The 27,549-nt window shown below is 39.7% G+C and overlaps 1 protein-coding gene across 1 annotated transcript in view; it reads left to right on the forward strand.

Annotated features, from left to right (window-relative positions):
* The window catches only part of LOC111231212 (calcium/calmodulin-dependent 3',5'-cyclic nucleotide phosphodiesterase 1A-like), a 98,155-nt gene that overhangs the window by 59,717 nt on the left and 10,889 nt on the right, over positions 1-27,549 (forward strand). The window contains exons 4-13 of the mRNA XM_022758251.1: positions 12,052-12,165; positions 13,464-13,646; positions 15,130-15,196; positions 15,886-16,002; positions 16,492-16,632; positions 19,072-19,172; positions 20,280-20,408; positions 20,844-20,945; positions 23,825-23,945; positions 26,007-26,088. Coding sequence (XP_022613972.1) covers positions 12,052-12,165; positions 13,464-13,646; positions 15,130-15,196; positions 15,886-16,002; positions 16,492-16,632; positions 19,072-19,172; positions 20,280-20,408; positions 20,844-20,945; positions 23,825-23,945; positions 26,007-26,088 — 1,157 coding nt within the window. The remainder of the gene's footprint in view (positions 1-12,051; positions 12,166-13,463; positions 13,647-15,129; positions 15,197-15,885; positions 16,003-16,491; positions 16,633-19,071; positions 19,173-20,279; positions 20,409-20,843; positions 20,946-23,824; positions 23,946-26,006; positions 26,089-27,549) is intronic.

Below are 27,549 nucleotides of genomic sequence, written 5' to 3' on the forward strand. Positions count from 1 at the left end.
ATTCATGTCTCTGGCAGCACTAGGACCTCAGTGGCTGGTTCCCGTGATGCGAAACAATAGGCTTGTTATAGAAGATTTCAAAAACATTCTTTTCCTTTTCCATTGTCTATTACTCAAATCCTTCTCCATGCTTTCATTTAAAGCCTAAAACGAAAGGCGGACAATAGCGCAGTCATTAACAAGTCCATTAAATCCTTAATTATGCGATCCTCCAGTGGTGTCTATGTTCCAGTAGGCTCGAATTCTCACCGCAATGTTGTTTGCTGCTATTTGACCTCCTATTCCTCACTACTCATTTCTGCTCTGCTAATTAATGGCGTGAGTCATGCAATGACAGTATTGATTGACCATGCCTGCTTTTATCAGATTTCATGCATGTTAAGTGACTTGTGTTGCCTAATAGTGATTACATTTCTGCAGATTTCAGCTCGAGAAAAAGATGAGGTGCGTTACTTTGTGAAGGGTAATGACAATGTAATGTGATGTTTAGACAGACACTTTATTTTGACAGTCCAGTACTGTCAGGTTATTATTAAAGTGTTAACCAAATGTCACTTCACACGTTGAGTCTCCTAGAAATGACATTGGTACATTACTAATATGCAATAGCAGATACGTGTTCAGTGCAATGTAATGCCACTTGAATTTTTTTAATTAATGTAATGACGTTTCTCTTTTAATGAACGTACTACATCTTCCAAGTTGCAAATGTTGATGCTGCTAAACATTCACTGATAACGTATTTTATTTGTTTTCCCAACTATATCCACTCATGAAATGCAATATCCGCTTGTAGCAACTGAAGCATGATTATTGTTTTTTCATGGTTATGTTTAGGCACTCAAGGCATTTGGTTAAGATCAAGAAAAGATGGTGATCTTGATTTTAATACCGAAGAAGTCAAAAGTCACTTGAAGTATGACACGTAACATAATATTTACTTTATTAACATTATTAAGTCACTAACGTTCCCTGTCTTTGACCATAGTGCTTCTGTTGGCTAAATTAACCAGACAAACTCTGGCCTCCAGTCACAGCCTTCAATCTGTACATACACAATCCACCACAATCAACTTGTCACTCCTCTTTAAAAAACAAAACAAAACATAAAATCATTCTTATTGGTGACAGAGTATATACAGTATATATACAGACCTTTTTTTAACTGCAACTTTAATTTCATCATACATTTAATTTTAAGCCCAAGATGAACCCAAAACCGGAAATCAGATACAGTATCTATTTGCATTATGTGAATCACCTGACCCATGTGTTTGAATCACAGTGTTTGAACATGAACAAAATAGTTGTACTAATGCAGTATACCAGGTAATTTTTGAATACCTCTCCTGCAAATGTTTTCCAAGCGGGTGTCAGGTTTTCCCTCAGTCGTGCCAGCAGTGTGTTACTCTACAGTATATGATTAGCCAGCTCTCAGTTTCCGTCTGGCTGCAGGCCATGCTCTTAGGTGCTCCAGTCTCTGTTGCCTACTGTAGCTGCATAACAGTGTCACATGAGGACTAGATCATGCAGTTGAAATACAGGCCAAAACACTCACACGCATACACGAAGTTACACCGGTACACAAAGTCTGATGCGTCTGAGATGCAGTGCTGACTGTCATGCTATAATGCTGCTTGTGTGCAGACTGACTGCGTTCTGTTAAGCTGTTGGCTTTGTTTTATTTCCCTGCAGAACAAATGACTTCCCAGAACTGACAAATTGCTTACTAGGATTAAAGGAAATGTAGTTTGGATTTAGAAAGGCTTTTGGTTCTTGTAGACAAAACACAAATACATGCACGCTTGCTCATTAACACAACCAGATTGATATCATATTTATTAGCCTGTATAATATCTGATGAAAACCAAATGTTCTCTCTCTATGTGGTCAGTCAGCATGGAAGATGAAGCACCGTACTCTCCATCTTTTCTGTCACAAGCTTTAGTCTAAAGGACGTTTTTTCAGAAAAAAAATTGCTGTACCTAACAAAGTAAGCGCTTTGTCAGTGCTGCCCAAATGAAACCACGGAACTGTTCCAAAAACAGACTGTTTTCTGACTTGCCACCTCTACGGTTGAAGGTTCCAGTAAATGGTATCATTAACTGCTTAATGTGATGTATTAAGGACCTGGATGACGGGATTGTGGGACATAGCACAAAGACAGGTCTATCTTCAGTCTAAACCATTCGGATACACGAAGTTAATAAGCGTTTGGACCATTATCATTTCTCAAGAAGAGAGGAGAAACACTGTGCATCTTACAAAATAATATTGGTAAAACAAGACTTTCAGTAAATGCATTTGAACTGCATTTTTTCCTCATCCTACCAGTGCCATCTGACAATATAACAGGGTTTGGCTTCTTACCAAAATTTTTGTTTGGATGGATGTCTGTAGACAGCTCACCTTCCCTGTGGCCAGTTACTGTAACGACTTCATTCCTCTCGCATAATTATTTTCTGAGGATAGTGTTATTATATCATCCACTGTGAAGTAAACCTTATTTGGATATCAGTCATGGACACAAAAAACATTATTGTAACATTATTCTTTGCATTTTGTTAAAATGAGTCATTTTACTGACGTAGTGTACGTGGAAAACACAAAGACTCTAACTGCACTCCTGTGCACTAAACGCTCTGCTTATATACATCTATGTATAAGTACACAACTCCATCTCATAAGCTCATGTCTCAGGATACTCCCACCTCATAAAGCTGCCTAAAGCAACCTTTAACATCATGGGCTCCAAATGGCAGCAAAACATAAATGGTTGAAATGTGTTTGAGCTTCATAACCAGATATATTGCAGTGTGATGTGAGCAAACTGCACACAGTCTGCCTATGTTTACTAACCAGCCTGTGAATAGACTCAAAAGACGTATATTGCGTGATTAAACCAGACACATGGATTTTATTTGACCAAAGAGGGAGACTTTACAGCATCTGAACTGGCGGTGGACCAACCTTCACAACCCACTTTAGATAAGAGTTAATTTTTTTTAAACAAAAGTCCTGCCTGGCGTGGCTTTGAACCAAAGTTCAATGCTGTGCAACTGCATCAGAGGCTGTAAAAAAAAAAACCTTTAATGCCTTATACGGAGCTGACTGCTGAAGTTCGAAGTCAAGAGGTAACTTGTGTAACCCTGGCACGTTGTCTCTGCTTTATGTACATGTTATATAATCGGCCGTTATAGCAATATCCCAGCGTGTGATTAGTATATATACATTGATTACTTGTATCTGCCCAGTATAACGCACTACTGAGTCTTTACCCAGTTCCAGTGGATGATAAACCAGCCAAGAAAATTGACCCAGAGTTAGTGTCATTTTTTTAAATTACGTTTTGGTAATTTATCTGTTATAATCTACTCAAGGACTTTTTAAACTCACGTGTCATGTGCACTTTTTTTTCTACAGTTTTAAGGTAACTTGTGACAGCACTGCTAATTTTAATTTTCAGTGATTACATAAAGAAAAATGACGGCATGGTATCTCAAGATAGCTCACAGGCTTCTGTTTGGGGCCTTGCATAAAAGGCATAAAAGGTGGATACTGAACAAAGAATGTACATTCAGTTTATTACAGGGTCTGATCACTATAATCTCCTTTTGCATCTACAGTAATGTTTTGGACACGTGTCGTTTCTGTTGGTGCCTTTATTGCATTAAAATGGAAACCACAGCATTCGTTTCACCTTCTTCAATATGAACAAAGGATCTTGCTTTTTATTATTATTTTTTTAATTGTGCTCATAGCATTATTGAAGACTTCTTTACTTCATCTTGTGGATTTGATTGGCAGACTTTGACATGAGTGGGCTGCATTCAGCCAACCACTGATCTTTTTTAAGGTTTCTTCTGTCCTCCGCCATTCTTGTCACATCTGTCATTTGCAACCTCCCACGGGAGAGGCTTTGTTTAGAACAGATATCGGAACTTTTTGAAGGAGTTACCAATATTGTTTCGGAGAGAGCGCTCGCTTGCACTGTAGCAGTATTTGTAATTTTAATTAGAGCCATCAACAGCAGCCTGAGCCTGCTGTAGCTGAATCCCACCCAAAACTGAATGGCCGCCAACGCTCAGTGTGGGTGTCACATTAACATCGGTATTTACATACAGTTCAAGCATTTAGCTCACATTCTGAAGCTACCGAGAGCAAGAGAGGAGGGAGGCTGTCGAGGATGTTTTAACGGGACACAATGGCTTGTTCTGTCTGTAATGGAGATGTTTCTGAATCCTGAGACAATATTTTGCAATGTACAACAATACATTTCATTTTGAACACAGCTTGTCACTGTCAGAGAAAACCATGTATCTCCACATTTGGTTTGCTTTGAATTTGTCAGATAAACTGTCAATCGACCCTTCATGGTTTGAGAAAATTCTCCTGGTCTCCTTTGTTTTACAAATTTGTCATAAACGCCCAGACTGCTGTTCTATAAAGAAAATCACTTTTAGATTACTTTTCTGTCAGACTAAATTGGTGTTTTGCATTTATGTTTTCTTTTTTCAAAGAAATCAAATACTTTTTGATATTTTTTTTGTCATTTTACTGCTGAAAATTGGTTTTCATTTATTTAACAACAACAAGAAACTTCCAGAAACTTGGAAAGTATTTGCTCGGTAATCAAAGTGAATATAACATCTTTTGTTCTGGTCAGTGTTACTTTAATGTGGCTTGATATCTGCTGCTGAACTATTACCGTGAAGAATCTTGAAACTCAAGGACAAAATAGCAAGTCCAGCTGCTTTTCACTTAGACTTCATTATGACTTAAGAAAGATTAGTTTAATCCATCAATGTACATTCAACATGAAGATTTCATGCAGTTTTTTGCACAAAACAAGATATTTGAAGATTTCGGCTCTCCAAAGTTGTGAGAGGCATTTTCTTTGCAGCTTTTTGATATTTAATGGACTAAACAATTAATTGAAAAAAAAATAATTGATAGATTAATATATAATGAAAAAGTAAATAGACGTTTACTTCACAGGCCCTATCATCCCTACAGTTTTGCATTGATATCTTTTATACTTTGGGCAGTATCGCTATGGAACAAGTATTAAATTGCATTCTGTGTTGCATTAAAAAATGTCTTAAAATATGTCAAAGTTCAGTTCTGCAGAAACCCTGCTTTCAAAAGCAAACTATATTCACATCAGGGGGTTTGTATGATGCAAAGAAAACCAATGAATTACATAAAGAGTACAATTGAAAACTGTCATGTTCACCATAATCAATAGAAAACAGCTCTGAGCTAAACACTCAGCTGTTGTGGTTGTTTTTGTTGTTGTTGTTGATGATCAGATGCCAACTCCAGATTAAACCATGCCTCATGCCTTCCTGCTTTAACCCACCTGTCTCGTGAAAATATAGATGTCCTGGGACTCCACAGTTTTCTATTGATGGATCTGCTGCAGTCACAAATCATGGTGGAGGCTGCAGAATATGTGGCAGTGCAGCTTAACTGAGTCATTATGTTTTTATAGGCCTTGTTCTGCTTATCAGCCCAAAACCTGTGTGTGCATTCCCTGAAAGCACGCTAATCTCCCTGGGTGATTACATTGACCCCAGGCCATTGATTACACACCGTCTAGGCTAGAATGTCTTTGGTACACAGGCAGTGACCAGTTTATGCATCCTGCCAATGCTCTCATTCCCCTCTGCTCACCCAGCCCCAATTATCCCCTGCTTTCTGCTGTGTGGAAAATAGACTGCGGCCTCTCAAAGCAGACCTGTTTTTATTATGAGTTAGGTCAGACACATTTCAATGGGAGGCATTTATTTATTTATTTGTTTTTTCCAGTGGGTACATGGAGAATTTTTTTTTTTTTTTTTGCCATTTGAGTGACAAAGCAATTGTTACAGGACGGAGAAAGCTGTTGCTACGTAACCTTTCTCCTGTTTAATTTCCCTTTTTTCTTTTCACGGTCACTTCTGGCTGTCACAACAGCTGTCGAGAGGTTGAGCTCCACTTTACACCGCAGGGCAGCTCGAGTTTGACACCAGATCATTTCGGAGCTCTCATCTTTTTGCCCATTCCTCTCTCTGAGCAGGTCAGTTGAGGCCAAACAACTGGATGCTATAAGAATAGAGGAGGGAAATGCTCTCAACCTGAATTCCAACTGTAATCTCCTCTGTGCTCTCTGCTCACCCCTCTGAGGGAAAACAAATAAATCTTTCATCTTCAGATATAAAGCAGGCAGCTGGAGGCTCATGTGTTTGCCTCGCTCTGTCACCGGCCTGCTTAACCCTGCCACCACTGCAATTTATCAATGTAGTGTGTGTGTGTGTGGGTGTGTGTGTGTGTGGGTGTGTGTGTGTGTGGGTGTGTGTGTGTGTGGGTGTGTGTGTGTGTGGGTGTGTGTGTGTGTGGGTGTGTGTGTGTGGAGGGGGGGGGGGCATCCATGAGACAATATTAGGGATTTTATGTGTTTATTTAGGATGGTTAGGGGCTTGCTATATGATGGTAGCTGATGACTAATGTTTCATATTCTATATTAATGAAAAGAAATGTATCTGAAAGTCTATTTGCAACTCTGTTCATAAGCACAAAGTTCGCTTTCCAGCTCTCATGCTCTCGTAAATGCACTTAAAGCCCTGTAGTTAAAACACCTTTGAGGAAATTGTGCTAATCCACCTCTTAGCCTACACTGCTATTCTACTACTATTCACAGTGCGCACACTAAGCCAAAAGGTCTGTGATGACATAGTCAGGGTGGCACTGCACCTTTACTCCTCACATGATGACAGCTCAAGTACATATCAGTGTTTTCTTTGTGGGTTTTTATACCACTCAACACCAGCATATTAGAGCTCGTACGGGTCAAGCTTTAACAGCTGACCCCAGCTGTCAGTGAAATATTGAGCTGTCAAACAGGAGCTATCACGCAGTAAGTCTAGAAAGCACATATCAAAGATCCTGCTCCTCAGCATTGGAGCTGGTCTGGGCAGAGAGCTGTCTTTTATACTACTCCAGTAAACTCTCTGTCAAACTGCAACGTTTGCAGGTGACACCAAGTTGTTCAGACTGAAACGAGACAAATTTCTGACCTGCCTGTTTTTCTGGCGCAGCCAAGTCAATTCAGGTTTGTTTATATAACCTCAAATCATAGATTTGTGCCAGAGGGCTTCACAATAAATAAATGATTCTCTATCTTTAGACGTTGGTCTCAGATGAGGAAACGTACACATTAATACAAGAGATTTTCACAGATGATTACAGATTCAGGCTTAACCTTGAATTGATACTGTACCCAAAAGCTATAATTTATAGGTTCTGTGTCCGGGTCTGGATAGGACAGCATCTGGGTCTGGACCCGGACCGTGGTCCATATTATGCTATTCACCAAAAATCTATTCTTTTTTACTGCTCTATTGTAGTTGCTGCTGTTTTAGAGTGGGGAAGAAGAACTGATTTCTGGGAAAACTGCCGTTATCTGTGTCTGAAACCATAGTAGTTTATCAATACATTACACGCTATGGGGTCGGTGCATAGCATAGTCGCAGATTCCCGATCTAGTATTTGAGACAGTATCGGAGGCTTTTCTGATAGTAGAATTGGAATTGGAACAACTCTACTTTGGAGCAACACATGAAGAGAGAACAGTTACTTTTGTATTTGAACCTTTCAGACAGAAAGGTTGTGTGCTTGTGTGATGATTTGAATGGACTGCAACTGTGGAAAAAGAAAGTGTATATACTATTTTCCCCCTCTCCTGTATCCTCAATGTGTTTCAAACAGTCGCAATATTTTGAGGCTTTGCTCGTCACAATACTTGCACCGTGTGGCTGGTATATACCATAAGTCACATACAGCGCCAACTAAAGCCAATACTTTCACTGTATTTATCACTACTGTCAGCTGTGCCTCATGTATATGTATTAGCAATATTCTCAGAGTGGCAGCTGAGCAAAATTTCTTTCAAGGCAATACTTTCTATATGCACTTATGTTAATCTCTTCTGTTTTTGTTTTTTACACTCACCGGTGCCAGTATTTATACTTATATTTGTGCTAATCTTCATGAGCACTTACTAAATGGTTTCATAAAATTTAAAGCATGTAGAGCAGCCTGTATTATTTATGGTTCCCTCTCTTCTGTGTGTATTTTTGCTGCTTATAATATTTGGGTTACAGCACAGTCAAATGAGAATTCCTTTTACTTTTCTAAAGTGCGTTTTAAAAGTGTCTTTTTGATGAGAGATTGAACCAGTGAGAAGTTCATAGTGAAAGGAAGTGAGAAAATTACTTCACTGTGTTCAGCCATAGCAAATTACATGGCTGTTGCTCCTCCACTGTACCAGTTTTTCTCTGGCTTAAACTGAATGTTTCAGTTGGCTCTCAGCCCAGGAGTTACTTTGGTCCTGACCCATGCTATTAACACAGCGTGTTGCCTCCCGTTCTAATGACAGCAGGTGAAATGAGCCAATTTTGTTTTGCTTGGCAGAGACACTGATGTATCATACATCCTGGCACTTGTCTCATCATCACAAAAGTCTTTCTCTTTGGTTTTAAAGGGAAGCTCAAGTGGTTCAAAAGTGTACAGCCTTGACAAAGCTGATTTTAAGGAAAAGAAAGAAGAAACACTTTCTGTCTCTAAATAGTTTCTCCTTTCATCTCAACGCTGTGGAAAAAGCATTAATTCTCACTTTGAAAACCTGCTGGATGCTGATCATCTAGTAAATTATCATTTGGCTGAACAACAGAAATCGATTGGGCATTCAGTTTAGCCTGTTGTTGGACAGACAAAAGCAATGAGCCTGTGACAAAGGTTTTCTACAGAGCCAGTCAGCAGAGACAAACATTTCTTTCAGTGCATGTGCTAATGTCAGTCAACATGGGCTTACAAATAAGCGCAGCATGCCAGCACGAGCGCGCTACAAGATGTAAAGTCAAAGCAAATGACCAACAGAGAAAAATTCAACATTGTATGGTGAATTATAGTCTGACAAGGAGCTTTGTTGAAGGAGCGAGGGGTATGATTTTCCTGTTCTCAAGTATTAGCAGGGAAGTTCACTGGCACACAGCTGTTCTTAATAACCATTATTAGTGCCAACCAAATCACATGTGCAGTGATTCTTACAGCTCACCCCTCATCCATTCACTTCCTTATGATCCTTAAAATAGCTGTCAGCTTAAAGGAGATATCACCATGTGAAGCAGCTGTTGTCATAGTTAGGAAAAAAGAAGAAACATATTCATTTTGTTTGTGCAAGGATATCAAAAAGTCAGTCGACCACTTTTGCCCAGGCTGACATATCGCAACAACAACATTCATGGTCCCCAGGGGATTAAATCCTACTGACCGCTGTGATCCTTTGACTTTTCCTCCAGCGTCGCCATCAGATTGACATTTTTTGATTTTGGCTCAGACTAGAAAATGATGAATTTCACAGAAAATTTTATTTCAGATATTCAAGATCCCTGTAGGATAAACTCTAATGACCTTGTTGATCCGGCGTCTTTTCCCAACCCTTTTATCTCACTGTCTTCCATATTTTGTACAGACATTCATGGTTCCCAGAGGATGAACCCTACTGACTTTAGCGATTCCCAGACTTTTTGTCAAGTGCCATCATGCAGTTGTATCTGATGAATTACTGTAAAATTCAGACTTTCTTGCAGGGGATGAATTTTAAAAAGAATTTGTGTTTGTCCATGGTTTATGAACAAATACCAGCGGGTGAGGCTGTTACTGTGCTGATGTACACAGCTGCTAGCATGACATCGCACCAGATTTTTCTGCATGAATATGGAAATTATGACTGTGCTGCTGTTTTGCAGAGGTGGACTAAAGGAAATGCCCAGATTATTATTTTCAGCATTTGCCACCTGATATTATCGCATATCAGACAGAATGTCAGAGGTTAGCATTGAATCCCTGCAGGCAGACAATATTCAATAGATGTGTGTCTGGTGGAGTGTAGAGCATAATGACATCTGGTAATGTGGAGTGGATGTTTCACTGCTTTACACACAACACTTTCAGGCCCCAAACCCCAACTTTGGCCATTAAAAGGAATAAATGGACCCAACTTAATTCATTAATATTTGTATTGAGACATCTCCACAGAAACATTTCTGATCCATCACTTGGAAAAATTGCAACCACCGTCAGGGAATGTAATCAATGAGCCCATCTGAAACCTTCTACTCTCCCACCTTTCTGCTTAATAATTCAACAACAAGCATAGCCTCTGTGGGCATTCACTGTGAAAGAGAGCACATGACCTCCAGCACAGCAGCAGGTGGTAGAACGGCAAGAGGCTGCAGTGTGCAGAAATTGATGTTAAGTTACTTTTCTCTTTAACACTATTTTGGTGGCCTTTGCCAGGGCTTCTGCGTATTTTTAAAAACAGGAAACATATTGATCTATTGCCACAAGTGAATTAGTATTGAAAAATTATAACACAGAGGATGGTGTTTGATGATTTCAGCAATATTACACTTCTGACACCAGCTGGTTTGCAATGTTGTATCACTCAGTGTTCATTTATTAAATATAACCGAATAACCAGAACAATGATACAAGATGACTTTTGCATGTTGCAAAACTTACTGTAATGTAATATAATGTAATGTCAGTAAATTGTAGTATAAGCATGTATTATATACTGTATAGTGTGTGAATATATATATATATATATATATATATCAACACTATAAAAAGACTGTGTATAGGCATGTTTAAATTGTCATACACAAGCATTAAACTGCAGTTGCTTACAAAGTTATGTGACCACCAAATTGAAGCTATAATTACTTTATAAAGCATTTTACTGTCTTTAGGAATTACTTTTGGAGTGCTCAAGATTTACAAAAATAGAATCGGCACCAGTCAATGGGCGAAACAAGTGACACTGACCCAGATATTCAGACAGTCTGATAAAATGGAGCTGTCAGTGATGTCAAAAGCGTCATAATAGGAGCACAGAGAGCTGCAATATTAAAGCTATTTTAATTCTAAATAGTCTACACATGCAAATGAGTCCAAGCAAGAGTCTGCAGACATCAAAAGTCTGCAATTTTTAGATTGAGCAGACCTTTCAAGCAGCAGACGCTTTGACTTGTCGTAGCAGGAAAAGCACAGGTGGAACTAATGACCTTAACGATGGCTTCATTCCAATTAAGTATCCTAGTAGTGACGGAGCTCACACACGTACAAGAGATGGAGTGCAGCCATCATTAATGTTATTAATTACACCTGTGTTTGACAAGTCAGACTGTCACTTACGAGTATGACACTTAACACCAGCCAAGACATCTGAGAGGGAAATGTTATTTTTAAAAGGAGACAGAGAATCCCATTCGACCATAAATGGACGAGAAGGAAAACATATTTCATGTAACCTCTTTTCAAGTGACATGGCAGGATAAAAAAAATGTCATTTCACTTATTTATAAGGACAATGTGCATTAATCAACATCGTGTAAATGTACCAGTGTTAGCCAGCTGGCTATCTTTCAGCTGCAGCCCCATAGAGAGCAATAGCAACTGTCTCCAGACAGGGCATAGCGGCAAAACATTAGTACAATAATACAACCGTATCCACTATTCAGTATATGCAGCCGTGCAAGTAACACAAAGCAACAAAAGCCAAGCGATACTGATTATAACCAGTTTTAACATATGCACACAGGCAAAGCAGCTATAAGACACAAACAAAGAATGATATTGTTGATTTAAATAAAATGTTAAAAGATGTACATATTATATATATATAATATTATATATATAATATTTAGAAAGTTGAAAGCTCTCTGCTGGCGTACTGCTGGTCAGTTTGTATTTTTATGTTTTCATTTATCGCTTCATGTTAATTGTATTTTTCTATGTTTAACTTTATACTGAGAAGACAGTTTTTGTGTGTGTGTGTGTGTGTGTGTGTGTGTGTGTGTGTGTGTGTTTTCACAAAAACAATCTTGCCTTGTGCAGCTGAAACCCAGACCAGATTAATTGAATATCAGTTGCAATTATTTTGTCATTTGAAGACAGCAGAGGAGTAATCCCATTTGGTAAATGACTGTTGAATCCCTGTTTTAGATTAAGATGTCTGGTGAAGCAGTTGGAGAGAGGAGAGGCTTCCCTCGCTGACCTCAAGAAAAACCTCGAGTATGCTGCGTCGGTGCTGGAATCCGTTTACATCGAGGAGACAAGGTAAGAAAACAGTAGTGGAACAAGTATTCATTTATTGAGAACAATGGCGCAGCACTAATGACAGCCAGACTTTAGAAAATGGATGATTGTCATTAGTATGGCAATTGATCTGCATTGTACTTCTTAGTTTCATTTTAACCAATTAGTCTCTCTACAGTGAATGACAGACTGCATTCACACAAATGCTTGTTGACTTACTTACTTACCCTACATTACAAAGGGAAATATTGCACTTGTTACTCCACCATACATACTGTATTTTACAGCTTTAGTTGCTAGTTACCATTCACATTAAGATTTAACTGACAAAATATATGAACATTTTATAAAATATCATGCATTATTATAGATTAAACTGAACTAAAATTAGCTCCACATTGACCAACATTTAAGTAATGCTTAAATGTTAATGCATCAGTAACAATGATCTATAATAATATATAAAAATATAATTACTATATATATAATAAAACACTGACAGCGTTGATGTACTTCTAATTTTCATACTTAAAATTTCTTAAAAGCCTCTGTACCGTCATTTAAGAAGATAGATGACAAAATTCCTTTTTCTTTTTTCTTTTTTTTTTTTTTTTGTGTTCCAAAATTAAAACAGCGTATTTTGTTCTGCTGATCATATGGTTAAGTATAAAAAAACGACTTATTTGAGGTCCTGGAAAGATCTTTGTTATGACAAATTGCTGTTAAGGTTTGGTTAAGGTTAGAGAATATACCACGCCATTGTAAGTCTACGGTTAAATGCAGGTCCAGCATCAGAGATATGAACAGGCTTATGGAATTATGTAACCCTCTCGTCATCTAGTTCCAGCCAGATTAGGGCCAGCGATGGCATGACCACTCCAGGATGGAGGATGATGAACTATCCAGTGCAGAATCCATGTAGCACCATGATTATCAGTGCGATGTGAATGCTTTTCTCTTTGCCATAAGATCATGTATTCAGTTCAGAGGGTGGAGACCAACAGGCTTTGCTCTTGATCCCCCCCGTACACCCATGTCAACACAACAGGGTAGCTGCGGAGAATTATGTCGCACAATTGGATTTTGAATTCTGCCTCATGGTGTTTCAAGAGGCCTGGGATGTTTTGATGTTACATAAGAGGTGATATTTGATGGACAGCGTTGGGATTTCGGTTTGATCCCCAGTGAAAGTAAACCTGCGATAAATAATAAATATATGAGTAAGCCTTTAGTCTCTGCATCTGTCTGCTTTTACTTTGTTTCTTTCTTTTTATATTTGTTTTTGTGTTCTTCAATCCCTCCCCTCTCTCTTGTTGCAGACGTTTGGTGGACACAGAGGATGAGCTCAGCGACATTCAGTCAGAGTCTGTGCCCTCAGAGGTGCGGGACTGGCTGGCCTCCACCTTCACTCGCCAGATGGGCCTCATGCTGCGGCGCAATGAAGAAAAGCCTCGCTTCCGCAGCATCGTCCACGCCGTTCAGGCTGGCATATTTGTTGAGAGGTAAACGTCTGTGTGTGTGTGTGTGTGTGTGTGTGTGTGTGTGTGTGTGTGCGTGTGTATGAACACAACCACAATTACACACAAGCACACAGTTGCTGACCTTTATCTTTCCCCACCTGAAGTTGCTGATCTATCAACAGTCAAGCCAAAGCAGAGTAGCCCAGAGCGACTTAAAGCAATTGTATCAACATCTTTAGTTTAGCCTTGCATAAGGAATGAACGTCTACATTGTTCCTGTCAGTTTCTGTGCTTTTTTTTTTTTGCTTTGAGTTAATTTCAATTTGATATGAAAATTTTAATGTAGGGACTTGAGACTTGCTTGATTCAGGTCATCCATCACACTAAACATTATGTCTATGTTCATCTTTGTCTACATTAAATATGATTTTTATACCCAAATTTGATTAGAAAATCATTTTCAAGTCAATAACGAAAAAGATATATCATCATAAATGATATGGACAAGTCTCCATGCAGCTCTACATGATGTGTGTACTATTGTTTGTGAATGTTCATCATGTATACAACTAAAAAAGGGGTAAATGAGATAAAGGTGAGAGAGGCAAAACAGCTGCCATATCCATTATTCCAACAAATATATTATCTAATTTATCCATTTTAGCAATGTAAAAATTCAAGGTTATTGTTAATGGTAATGCAGTGCATACTTCTCAAATCTATCTGAATTGTGTGTGTGTGTGTGTGTGTGTGTGTGTGTGTGTCCTTTCAACCTGTTGTAAGTACGTGTACGTCCTCTGCAGAGTGGCACACTCACCTGAGTCCACCATACATCATCACGGCCTTGGCAAGCCTGGCTAAGCACAATCATTCAGAGAGTTAACAAAAGCCGCTCCCTCTCCAAAGGCAATGCTCTATCACACACTAACATGCAACATGCATTTGTTGAAATCGGTAAGCTTCAAGTATGTAAGATATAATCTTTCTTGATCTGTTTTCACAGACATTTACAATGAAGACAGATTTGGAAAGAGGAAGAAACCATTTCAATTTGAAAAATCCTGAGAAAATGGCCAACTTGATATTCAGCTGCATTTTATTTTGGACACTATCATAAAACAGCTCTTTTGGAAATTACAAAATATTTACTTGTATCCCACAAAAACTATGAGATGTTCAGCAACACACATCAACTTTATAACCTTCCAAATTATTATAAATACTCTCCTAAATCTCACGGGCAATTGCACTGCTTGTTTTGCATTTTGTGATTAAATTAATTCCTCACTTTTGACAAAGCTTTAAATCTTTGGCATGTTAAAGAAAAACAGACTTACAGATGCTGTTGCCTTTTCCTCAACTTAGCCATTTCCACACAGTTTCATACTGCGTTGTGTTGATGTGAACGTTCAGAGTGAATCTTGGTGGGGAACCTTCCAGGCTGTGGGTTGGGGCTTGAGTGGTAACCTCTGGTGTTTACACTCAGCGGTGCGCTTCATTTGATGTTTTTATCTCATCCAAACAGGATGTACCGACGTACCTCCAATATGGTGGGACTCAGCTACCCTCCTTCTGTCATATCTGTGCTTAAGGTAATAACACGTGCACACACATCTTAGCAGAAGGACACAGATGTGACTTTGTTCACACATAGACACATGTGTGACTACAAAGAGTTATTTATAAGAAAGTGATTTGCTCCCTCACTTTTTAAAATCATGTTTTTGTCCCCTTCACTTGTGCTGTTCATTATGAAAAATGTGGATATGTTCATCCAAGTCATCTTCATTTAGTACCGTGTGCGTGCCCTGAGTTCTGTCTCTCAGGCTACATACAGCATGCCCTACCTTATCAGTGAAGGTTGTTGGGATTGTATGCGGCCTGAAAGAAATACCTGCAGACATTACTCAGGGCTGAAAATATGTACTGCAAACTTTGTTTTTCAAGGAATGTTTTTATGCAAAGTTTATCTTCTCATAAACAGACGCTTGTATTGAACATCACTCAAAGACAAGACAGTATTGTGTTCTTTGCAGTAAAGATGAAAAACACATTATCTGTCAAAAAAGTAGCAGGTATAATATCTAAAAGGAAACTAAAAATGATTTTATGTTTAGTTCGTGGACTACTAACATAAAATCACAAAATCATCATTGGATTTGCAGCAACATCCATCTCAACATTTTTTAGTTTTTTAAGTTTTAGTTTTTTATTGAAGCGAATGAATACATTGTTTAAGGAGAAGCTTGTCATTATTAAATGTTTTTTCCCTCCCACACAGAATGTCGACAAGTGGTCGTTTGACGTGTTCGCTCTTAATGAGGCCAGCGGGGATCACGCACTTAAATTCATATTCTACGAGTTGCTCACAAGATACGACCTCATTAGCCGTTTCAAGGTAAAGTCACAAGGACATAGCTTTGTTTATGTGAATCTACAAATATTCAATACAGATGAGAATGTCTGATTTAATGGAAGCGGGTGCGCTCTCTTCTGTCACTCTCTTACGAGTTAGATTATGTTGTTGTATTTCAACAGTGGGGGGTGGGGTGGGGGGGGTTGTTGGTCATACTTCATCTCATCTCATACTGGTGAAGCTCATTTTCCACAGCATCTTAAAGCTGAGGACACTCCACTTGAAGGGGCCAGCATCTGAGAGTAAATGACACGGGCAATTAAGCTGACATGGACCTAGACTCGTAGTCTGCAGTAATTTCAGTGATTGACAGTCCATGATTTTATGTCAATTTCAAATGCTGAGGGGACTGTGCACGTACTGAAATTGTATGTGCTCATCATTTAAATCACCAGGTCGCTCGTAGGAGTTTCATACCGCCTACAGTGTTTTTTGCTTGTTGACATTTGCCGTTGTTGTGTCTGCCATCAGATCCCAATCTCTGCAGTGGTGTCATTCGTGGAGGCCCTGGAAGTGGGATACAGCAAACACAAAAACCCCTACCACAACCTGATGCACGCTGCTGATGTCACACAGACTGTACACTACTTGCTACTCAAGACTGGCATGGTGGTGAGTAGTACATGGACACTTTAGATGCCACGATGTTATCAGCATCTACTGCGCAGGAACCCGCCGGACATGTTGGTTCAGTTCCAAGAAAGAAAGCTCACTGGATTGAAGCTTAGTCTGTGAAATCAAGGGGATTTTGTCCTTATGGTATTCAGAACATCTCTGTCAGCTGACGTATGCCAGCCTAATTGCAGCTTTGTTTGACGTGCAGCTTCTAAATATGGCCTTTTTTTTTTTTCTTGGAGAATCCGTGTTCCGAATCCGAATTTTTTCATGAAAAAAAAAAACAAGAGACCAAAAGAAAATCACCCTTTAATCCCAGTCTTGCTCACGGCAGGTTTGAGAACATCAAAACCTGTCAAAATGTGACACTTATTAATGGTCACTGTCTCAGTGTTTGAAGTCAAATACTTCCTTTCTTCTTTATTCTTTTGCCGTGACATTGCTTCATTTCTATTCTCCATATTTCATGTTGCTTTTGTTCTTTTTCCATCGGGTGACCTATATTTCACTCCTTCCCACTGGAGTGACTTTAGGGTATTTCTGATGCTACATTCATTCCGAAAAAAAAAAAAAAAAAAACCTAGCCATGCTGAGTTCAAAGTCCCCAACCAGCCAGCCGCCCCCGCTTCCAGTGTTTTTATTTAATCACCTTAATAAGGTGGCTGCGACAGCTGTCGACATGGTGTGTTTCTTTGGGCAGTGCCTTGTGGAGTAAACCACATTACTGCCAGAACCACAGGCTCCTGGGAGAGCTGCAGAATAGCATCTATCATTTTGCAGGCCCTCCAGACTCCATTAAATCAACAATCAACAGGTCATTCATAAAGAAGGCCCATGAGGAAATATACTCAGGGATGGATCGGGCATCTTGCACCCATCACCCCGTTCTTAATGAGTCCACCATCCCCCACTGTTGATTAGTCACCGATATCGACTGGGCTTCCTGTGCTAAATCCCCACTCTCACTGTGTATGTGAGTGCACTCAGATGCATGCACATCTCAGAGGAAAATGCCCACTCACAGGTGTGAGGATGCTGCACACAGTCGCAGATTAAACATGCACAGCCATGGATAAAAGCATCCCATATTCAGCACATTCTTTTGGCCTTAGATTTATTTTTAGCGTTAGGGTGGTTGTATGTTGTTGGTATGATGAAACAGCTGTTTTCACAATCAGCTGAAGAAACAGAGTGAGTTAGATGAACGTATTTATACCGACAGACATTTTCACGTTAACAACTTGCTGTTAGCTTCAGTCATTGTGAGTTTATTTAATACTTAGTATAGTGAAATTTTGAGTAGTTTTTGCCTGTTTGTTGATTTTGTATTCTTTTGTTGCGTTTTAATATTTTATCCTAAATTATATTTATTTAAATCTTTTGACAGTCTTAACTCTGTTAAGCGCTTTGTACCAGCTGCTTTGAAAAGAGCTAAACAAATAAAGTTATTATCATTATTCAATGACATTCACATTAGTATCGTGGATATGAAGCTACAACCACCTTAGCGTAGCAAAAAGATATACACCTCACTAATAACACTTTATATCTTGTTTGTTTAAGCCGTACATAAGGCGAAGTGTAAAAATGCTAACCAGGCTAGCTCTTTCTACTCTGTTGTGCTAAGCTAGCTGGCTGCTGGAACACAGACTTGACAGTGGTATCGATGAGAGCTGCAACAATTATTCAATTAACTGATTAGTCAATCAAAATAATATCATTAACTGGCAACTATTTTGTTAGTCACTTTGGTGACTTTGATTTCATGTCTTTCTTTGTCGTACATGATAGTAAACTGAGTATCTTCTTTGCTGTAGTCATGAATTGCACCTAAAAAGGTTTAAACTTGATCTGAAAAAGTTAAACAGGAAACCATGATGTGATGTTTAGTCTCACCTTGTGACAGCATCAGGTCGTGGTAAACTTAAAGAGAGCTTACGATCAGTAGCCGACAAACCCAACTGAGACAGTGTCTGAGAAGAAGAAGGAGGAGTGTTGAAGTGACAGCTGGTCTTATCTAAAGTTTCCTTTTTGCTTTGCTGACCTTTCCTCTATCTCCTCTCTTTCCTTTCATCGCTGACGGTAATGTATTCCTCATGCCAAATTCTTCTCTCTGCATCCTTTATATCACCTTTCTCCTCCACATCTTTACGACATGATGTACCATTCCCTGCATTCCCCCCTTTTTTTCCATTCCCTGGCTGCCCATTCCTCTTCTCTAATTTCTGTCCATTCTTTCCTCCTGTGTTCATTACTTTCCCTTCCCGTCTCTGTCTTTTCCATCTCATTGCCTCCTCTCCTCAACACCCTTCCCTCTTCTACATGCTCCTCTTTTTATCCCTCTCCTCCTCCTCCTTATCTTCACCTTCCCTCTGTTTCCTCACGTCCCACCCCCTCCCGTCCTCCCCCCCTCGTCTCTTCTATCTCTGCCTCCAGCACTGGTTGACTGAGTTGGAGATCTTTGCCATGATCTTTGCGGCGGCGGTGCACGACTATGAGCACACGGGGACCACAAACAACTTCCACATTCAGACAAGGTAATGGATCATAAAATCAAAAATGCATGGCACTGACTCACCCGATCAATGTTTTCATTTACAGCAAGGGGGCTTTATATTCACACTGAGATCGCCTGCAGTGCAGTAATAACACTGCGGAGGGAAAGGATCCAAATGAACTCCAAACTCCTTGCTGCTGAAAAAAAAAGAGTTTGTTTGTTCTCGGAGACTCAAACGTCCTTGACTAAACGTCCGATGAGCACTTCAGTTGATACAGAGAGAGAGAGATAAGACATTATGTCATTAAAATGCTAATAAATATTTCGTTATCGTTTGGAAAGTGAATAATTCTGTTGACAAACACTCTTTTCATAGTTAAAATGTGACAAAGTACAAGAGTCCAATTACTTCAAACCTTCTTGAAATGATCCACATTCTTTTAATTCACTATCAACTTTTTAAAATGTGTCTTATTAATATTTTCCAAATGAAGATATATTTCAGGGAGGAAATCCCTCCAGATTATCCAAATAAAATCTTCATAAACATCTTACTAGCAGAGGTTTAAACACACTAAAAAATGTTTATAACCTCCATTTAATCATGTTTTTATTGTGTCCATCCTGTATATAAATGACACTGTGAATAAAACTTTATGTGTTTTAGATAAAGTAGAGGAAACCCTTGGGCTTTTTCCTCCTTTTTTCGTGTTTGGATTTTTGGATTTTTCTCAAGAGTCCTCCCTTTTATATCAGACCTCCTGAAAATGAAACATAAAAAAAGTCCACACAAAGAACATGAATTATTCTCACATTTAGCATTTTGCTAGAGGTTTACCCTGCTAGTTGCCAGACTGCACCAAGAACGTCTTTTTCACATATTTTTTTTTGCACAGCGCCCTCCACAGTGACTGACACACACAGACACAGAGCTGCAGCAAAGAGAATGACCCAATAAATGAAACTCAGAAAGGAAAAAAAGATTTCAGATCTTTGGCATCCCAAAATCTGATTCATTATTAAGTGACACATTTTACTGATAAATTTAAGAAGTAGCAACAACTTTGGGTTTGTTATTGCACTTCATGCTGTTATTCTAACATAAACCAATGACAAACTTCTCCTCGGCTTTCTCTTTGACCGGCAGGTCAGACACAGCGATCCTGTACAATGACCGCTCAGTGCTGGAGAGTCACCACGTCAGCGCAGCCTACCGCCTACTGCAGGACGACGACGAGATGAACATCCTCTACAACCTCTCCAAGGATGACTGGAGGTCAGAGAGACAGATACTTCAACAGGCAGACAATAACAGATAGAGCGACAGAACAGTGAGACAGCAAAGGGATATAAAAATCTCCCATTCGCAGCACAATGTGAACTTGTCATTAAAAAACTGGTGTTTGGTGGATTCAAAATCAGAAAAGTTGGATTACCGTCAAGGTCCAACAACTTTGTACTAAATGGAACTGCTGTGTGTGATAATACATCAGAGGAGACAGTTGCAATGCGATTTCTCATGGCATAAGCTGGGACTTGTCAAAGCAGATATTATAAATAGCTCTCAAAAACTGTGTTGGCTGCCTTCATTTACTTTAGCCACTTCCGAAAAGAGTCGGCTTTTATTACCTGCCGTTTTGACAGTCCATGATACAGCACGTGGCTCACGTTTTCCCCTTTTCCTTCTTTTCTCTCCTTTGTTTCCATCCAGAGAGCTGCGGGCTCTGGTGGTGGAGATGGTGCTGGCCACAGATATGTCCTGCCATTTCCAGCAGGTTAAGGCCATGAAGAACTTCCTCCAACAACCTGAGGGGTCAGTTGCCTTTTCCCTCGCCACTGTTTACACTCCCTGCCCTCACCCCAGCAATTAAATCTCCATTAACCCTGCAATCTGCTGCTGTTAACTAACCACCCGCTGTTTACAACCCAATTAACCCTGCCCTGAAGGGTGTTGTCATAAAGAAGCGCAACAAATAATCATGTTCTGCACTGAAACAAACAAGGGATGATTTCTGCTTCTTGAATGTTGTTTACGCAGCATAAAACACAGTAATGGAATGAGAATTTTGTTGCCAAATTTCATGTATTTTGCAGTACAGGTATACAGTGGGCTGTTATTACAGGCCGTCTCAGATACAAACACAGTTATGGCGCAGACACACCAGATTTGGCAGGGGGAACTTTATTTGAACACTGCGATGAAAACCAGCGCCAGAAATATTGCTGGCAGGTTTTTTTTTTAGCATACTGTTGTTCTGCCACAGCAGAAAACATTAGCCTTCCACAAACAGGGTAATGTTGCCTTTACCAGCACACCTCTTCTGCCGCTTTTACCTTTTTCACATGCATACAGAAAGGAGCACCCTGAAACTGCAAATCTATTATATTTTACTGAGAAAATCAGAAGTCTGGTCAAGCGCAGGCAATATGAGGGGAATCAAAAGTGAAGATGAAGTTGCCACGCACCAAAGAACTGAGCTCCGGACCAACCTAAAGCTTTTTGATATTTATTGAAACATTATTCCAAGAGGAAGAGGGAGCTACGCTTCTCGAAAGGCTTGATAGAGCTCACTCACAAGTAGTCGATCACGAGACAAATAATTGGCCCCTAATTTGATATTAAGTCATTAAGTGCAAAAACAAATAGATGTTTTCAGCTTCTTAAATATTTTCTGCTTTTCTCTTTTACATCCCATCAAACTGGACTGTTGTTGTTTTCGACTGTTGGTCGGACAACTGAAAAACATTTTGTGGCATTTTATAGACTAAGTGATTAATTGAGAAAAATACATTAAGCATTAATGAAGCTGCTGGCTGCTCAACAGTCCACTAATGGTGAGTTGGTAGTGACTTTATAGGTACACATAAGCACACGGCAATACATACACACACGCACGCACGTACACGGACACATGAATGAGGGATTGCAGTCTGCTGGAAGCTCTAATGCTGAATAGACTCTAATGTGAAGTAATTCAAACTGGTCTGCTCCAGGGCTGCTGCTTAGAGTGCACTTTAAGATCCAATCTGCCACAAATGGAAAAGGAGGAAATGTGAGCTTCTCACCTCTGTTTAACCTTGCGTTTTAACGTGCATGTGTTTGTGTGTTTGCATTCGTGTGCCTGTTTTCCATTTCGGTCTGTGACTGTTCATTCATGCGTCAGTCCATTAAACAGGATATTTTGATATGGTTATCAGGTGATAGCTCAGACACCACTGATGTCTGGTGAGGGGAGGTGAAGCGTCTTCACACTGTGTTCCGCTGCAGAAAACTGATTAGCCTCATGGAGGCAGGATGATGGAAGAATAAACCCCCCACGCCCCCTCTCCTCCCCTCCCCTCCCCTCCCCTCCCCATATTGTGTCGCGTAGAGCTGCATTGATTAGTCGATTAATCAAGTAGTCAATCATGAGAAAAGTAATTGGCTAATTGGCTATTTTGATATTAAGTCTTTTTTTTTTTTAGGCAAAAGTGCCAAACAAATCGCTGTTTCCAGCCTCTTAAATATTTTATGCTTTTCTGTTTTATTTATACTTTCTGCTTTCCTGAATAAATTTCTTTGCTTGTATGCATATTCTAGTGGATGTCTATATTCCACATCTTTGTAATGAGCGTTGGTGGACAAATATATTTCGCAGGGTGTCTCCGGTGAATCCGTGCCATTGCAACATTTATGTAGAAATAATCCTAGAACTTCAAAATCCTGCTCTTGAGAGTGAAATAGAACAACTTATTTTGTTTTAAAAATGAACTGCTCAGAGTCTGAGGAGCAAAGAATGTGTAACTGCTCAAAAACACGCAGTCTGGACTGTATTAAAGTTGTTTTATTCTCCTCCTCTTCCACCGTCACTTTTTGTGGACAGATTGCTGTAGACACAACCAATCTGTTTTTTCTTTGTGTGATTGATCGTACTGTCTTCCGTTGTACTCACTCCCTTGAGAATTTGCTTGTGTCTTTCTTTCAACTGGTATTTTCCAATAACCTTGTTGCAGATTTTTCTTCATGATGTAGCTTTTGCCAGGACATTGACTAACCAGACACTGATGAATAGACCAGAGACCGGTCTTGCCTTTAACTTCAAAATCAGTCGCACCTTGATTAAACACAAGTGACCTTATATTCAAAAGAATCGGCTGCTCCAGTGGTGATTGACGTGAATTATATCAAAGGAAGTGGTGCATACAGTTTTTCTTTTCAATCTGTATGTTGTTTCGTACTCACAACAGAACTATTATAGCTGCAAGCAGCAATTTGCAGGTTCTAACCCTTTTGAGTCCAACAGAAGCAAGAAGCTGAATCGGCAAAAATAAAACCACGAGCAGCAACACGCAGATGTAAGACTCGACAAAAACCAAGCAAAGTCACTTGATTACAGTGTATGTAAGTTGTTTGTATCAAAACCTGTCCACCATTTGTCCCCCCTTCACTGGATGTGAATGAAACTGGGTGTGTATGTTGGGGAGGTAGCGTAGGATGTCTCCAGTGACTTTAGTCAGCAAGGAGTCTTGAATTATGAGCAAATGTGTGATACGCCACGCCCGGGAAATCTGGCAGAAAAATAATGATAAACCTGAGCAAATGCAGCAGAAGTATAATGTACAGAACCCCTTAGAAAAACAACAGAAAAAATGAGTAATACTCTCTGGTGGACTTCAGTTTTTGTAAAATTGTACATCTACTCTCTTCTGTAGCATTGACAAGCCCAAAGCTCTGTCCCTGCTGCTGCACACAGCAGATATCAGCCACCCGGCCAAAAGCTGGGACCTCCACCATCGCTGGACCACCTCCTTACTGGAGGAGTTCTTCAGACAGGTGAGTGGGTGCACCTGGCAGGTCACAGAGAAGTGCGTGGGTGAGTGGTCCGGTGTATGCTTCAGTGGTTTGAGGATGTGAGGATGCAGAGTCAATATGACAGGGTTTTCATCTGGCCACATACACGGAACCGTAACGTACACTTGAGTGACGGTTAATCAGTTACACATATTTATAATTAACACAGCGACCCTGCAGTAAATCTAATATTTCGTCCAACCCCATTATATCTATGGAGGAATAAATATTAGAAACCTTTATAATATAATGCAATATATATATATACTTTTGAAAGTCTCACACTATGGATCCCTGTCAGACAAAATCGAGATAAGTTTTGTCACTCCTATTATCTTATTTTTACTTGGGAGATGATCATGTGCTAAGTTTTGGGACTACAGTTCCCATGAGTTGGGTTGCTGTTAATGTACTCATGGACCCTTATAAACACCTATCACTGGATTTCTCTGAAGAAAACTATCAATCGTGACGATTCTCAGGCAAATTCTGGAGTTATAAGAAGTGTTTTTTTCTTGTGATCACTCAGCAAGATTTAGTCCCAATGAACATCACAGATAATGATTTCCTCAGAACAAGTAAGACACATTAAATCTTAAAAGTGTTGTAGCTGTATGCTCTGATTTGAGTTACTGTCCAAGAAGGAGTGTGATTATTGCGGCCACTGGGCATCAGTAGTTTAATTGCCTCCATGTGTTTGAAAACCTCTGGTATGATGAAATACATTTTTTAATACAGCCTTCAAAAATTTGCCATGAGGTAGAAAGATGAGCTCTGAAAAACACCAGACAGGTGAAAACAAAAAAACCAACGACAGCACCAATCCATTCAAGTGTCCTGGTACACTATGCCATTAAGCGAGTATGCCTTTAAGCACGCCAGTGGAGTGAAACACCCAAATAAAACACAGACGTCATTAATGTTGTTGACAAAACAATCTCAGGACAAGGTCCATTAAGTAGCTGTGAGATGTTCAGTTTTATTTATTTATTTATTTCGGAACCCTTTTCGATTACTGGCTTGAAAAGTTGAGATCGAAAGTTCATTCGCCTCTTTGGGTTAAACCTGTGCTTTTCCTGCTATTTGAAAATATCTGCACTGTTGGACCAGGTGGGGGGAGTCGCAGAGTTTTCCTAGGATTTCTTGGGATTGTCAAAAGATGAAACACTAGATCTGAAGTAGCATTGATTTATTTATTATATTCTCAACATTGCTTTTAGCCGCTCCTTTGGTGCGGGCGTTACAGATCGGACTGTTTGCAAGATAAATGTCAGTACAGTCGAAAAGTTTTCTTCCAATTCAGCCCCACGTTAGTCAGGTTTCTTTCACACGGTTGCAGACTCACACCAAGGATAAAATAAGGAAGACATTGTGGAATGATTGTTTTAATATGGCACTTTGGCACAAACCTGCCCTCTAAAGCAGTTACAGCACATCTGTAAGATATGCAGCCATGTCCATGAGTATAATTATATAATCTTTTGTCATTTTCAAATATGATGCCATGACAAGCACCATGGAAAATTAAAATGTAGAACATTATCTCTTTGATAAAACAATGCATTTGGCTATAAATAATAGATTGTGTATTAGTAAATGTGAGCAAGAAGGACAGACGTTCATCTGGTGCCACATTGCTTTCATCTCTTCCATTATTAATCCACATTGTCTTCATTATCAGTGCTATTGTTGTTGTGGCTGCTTTCACAAGGCCTTTGTCTCCCAGGATGTGAATTGCTGATAAATAGCTTCTCCTCCCGTCTCCACATTTCATCTGTTTATGACAAACCAGAAGAGAAAATGAAACACGTTTGTGGCCCAAAAGCACTTGAGGCGGGAGCCAGACAAATCGAAAGCCTGTTGATAGAAGTGTGAGCATATGGTGTATGGTGGTGGTGTGCATATGTGTACAGTGTAAGTGTCCGTTTATGAGCGAGTGCATGCACAGTGAGCTGTGTGTGTACGCCTGGAGAGTCGGGAACATTTTTTCTAGGAACCAAAGACTGAGAATGATTTTGACTGAGAAAGCTGCTGTATTTCCAGGGGGACAAAGAAGCAGAGCTTGGGCTGCCGTTCTCTCCGCTCTGCGACCGAAAGTCTACAATGGTGGCCCAGTCCCAGATCGGTGAGTGGCTACTCCACCATCACATGCACACAAAACCTGCACATGATGGCTGTAGAAGTACACAGGTTCTGTTTCAACATGAGTTTATTTGAGAAAACTAACATTTCCTTTAGAACACCAAAGGGCGTACCATACCCTGTATTTACATACATTTATATTAGTATAGCAAATTAATTATGAAGAAAGTGGTTGCTGTGCTTTCTATAGTAACAATGGTATTAAAAATATATATAACATTCCCGATAGAGTTGATACTGTATGATGAATAATATTGGATTTCTTCAGTTTCAATGTGACAAGAGGCGAGTGAGTGTTGTTTTAAGACTTAACCTCCTAGGACCTGGCATCCACATATGTGGACGTCACATTTTGGGTTCTCTAGACCACAATACTAACTTTTTCTCAACAAGGGCCTGGTGACCACATTAGAGGACATTATTCTGCCACTTAGTGGTGGGAGAAGAGTGTAACACATTACAGATTAGATTCTAGATAGCAGACAACACACCCAGATGTTCAAATGGCCACTCCCGATCCCAACCCTGCCCTGGTAAAAAATTCAATCAAATTTCATGGTTGATTCTTGTTCAAATATGTATAAAAGTATTCAATCTTTGTTATGGAAGTTAAATTTTACAAAAGTTAGGAACTGTAATGATTTACCATGCCGCTAAACATGATGTCCACATATGTGGACAAAGGGACTTAGTCTTGTTAGTTAAGAAGCAGATGTATATGACTGGTACAGTTATGAGGCATCGGGTCGCTGCAGCAGTGCAGAAGCTACCAACTGACAAAAAAATGAAAAAGGACGGAAGAGGTACCTCAGCACAAGTTACCACTGAGGATGGAAAGATTTGTGTGGTAAAGTGGTATGACAATAAACCGGTATTGATGATGTCTGCTGTTCATGCTAGAGAGCCAGAAAACACCTGCCAGAGATGGGACAAAAAACAGAAACGATATGTGACCATCCCGCGACCAAGTATTGTCCATGAATACAACTCCAAGATGGGTGGAGTTGACCTTGTTGATGAGTTACTATCGAATGAATGGCCATACAAAGAAATGGACATTGAGGATGCTAATGCACTTTACAGATCTGGCTTTAGCCAACGGCTGGCTACTGTACCGCAAGGACCTCACTGTATGTGTCACACCAAAGAAAAACATCATGCAGTTCCTTGAATTTCGCATGGAAGTGGCCATGACCTTCTTGACTCAGCGTGACAATGACAACAACAATTCTGACTTTTCAGAGCCGGAAGATGACCCAGACATTTTAGTCCAAGGGAAAAAGCGTCCAGTGAAGGCAGTCCCCCATGTCTCAATCCGCAGGAGGGCTAATGCACATCTGCCAGAGGCAGTAAACTTGAAGAATGCAGCGCGCTGCAGAGCAAAAGGCTGCTCAGGGAAAACTCGAGTGCAGTGTGGTACATGCAAGGTTTTCCTCTGCTTACA

The sequence above is a fragment of the Seriola dumerili genome, unplaced genomic scaffold, assembly GCF_002260705.1.
Source record: "Seriola dumerili isolate Sdu_G_001 unplaced genomic scaffold, Sdu_1.0 BDQW01000291.1, whole genome shotgun sequence".
Lineage (NCBI taxonomy): Eukaryota > Metazoa > Chordata > Actinopteri > Carangiformes > Carangidae > Seriola > Seriola dumerili.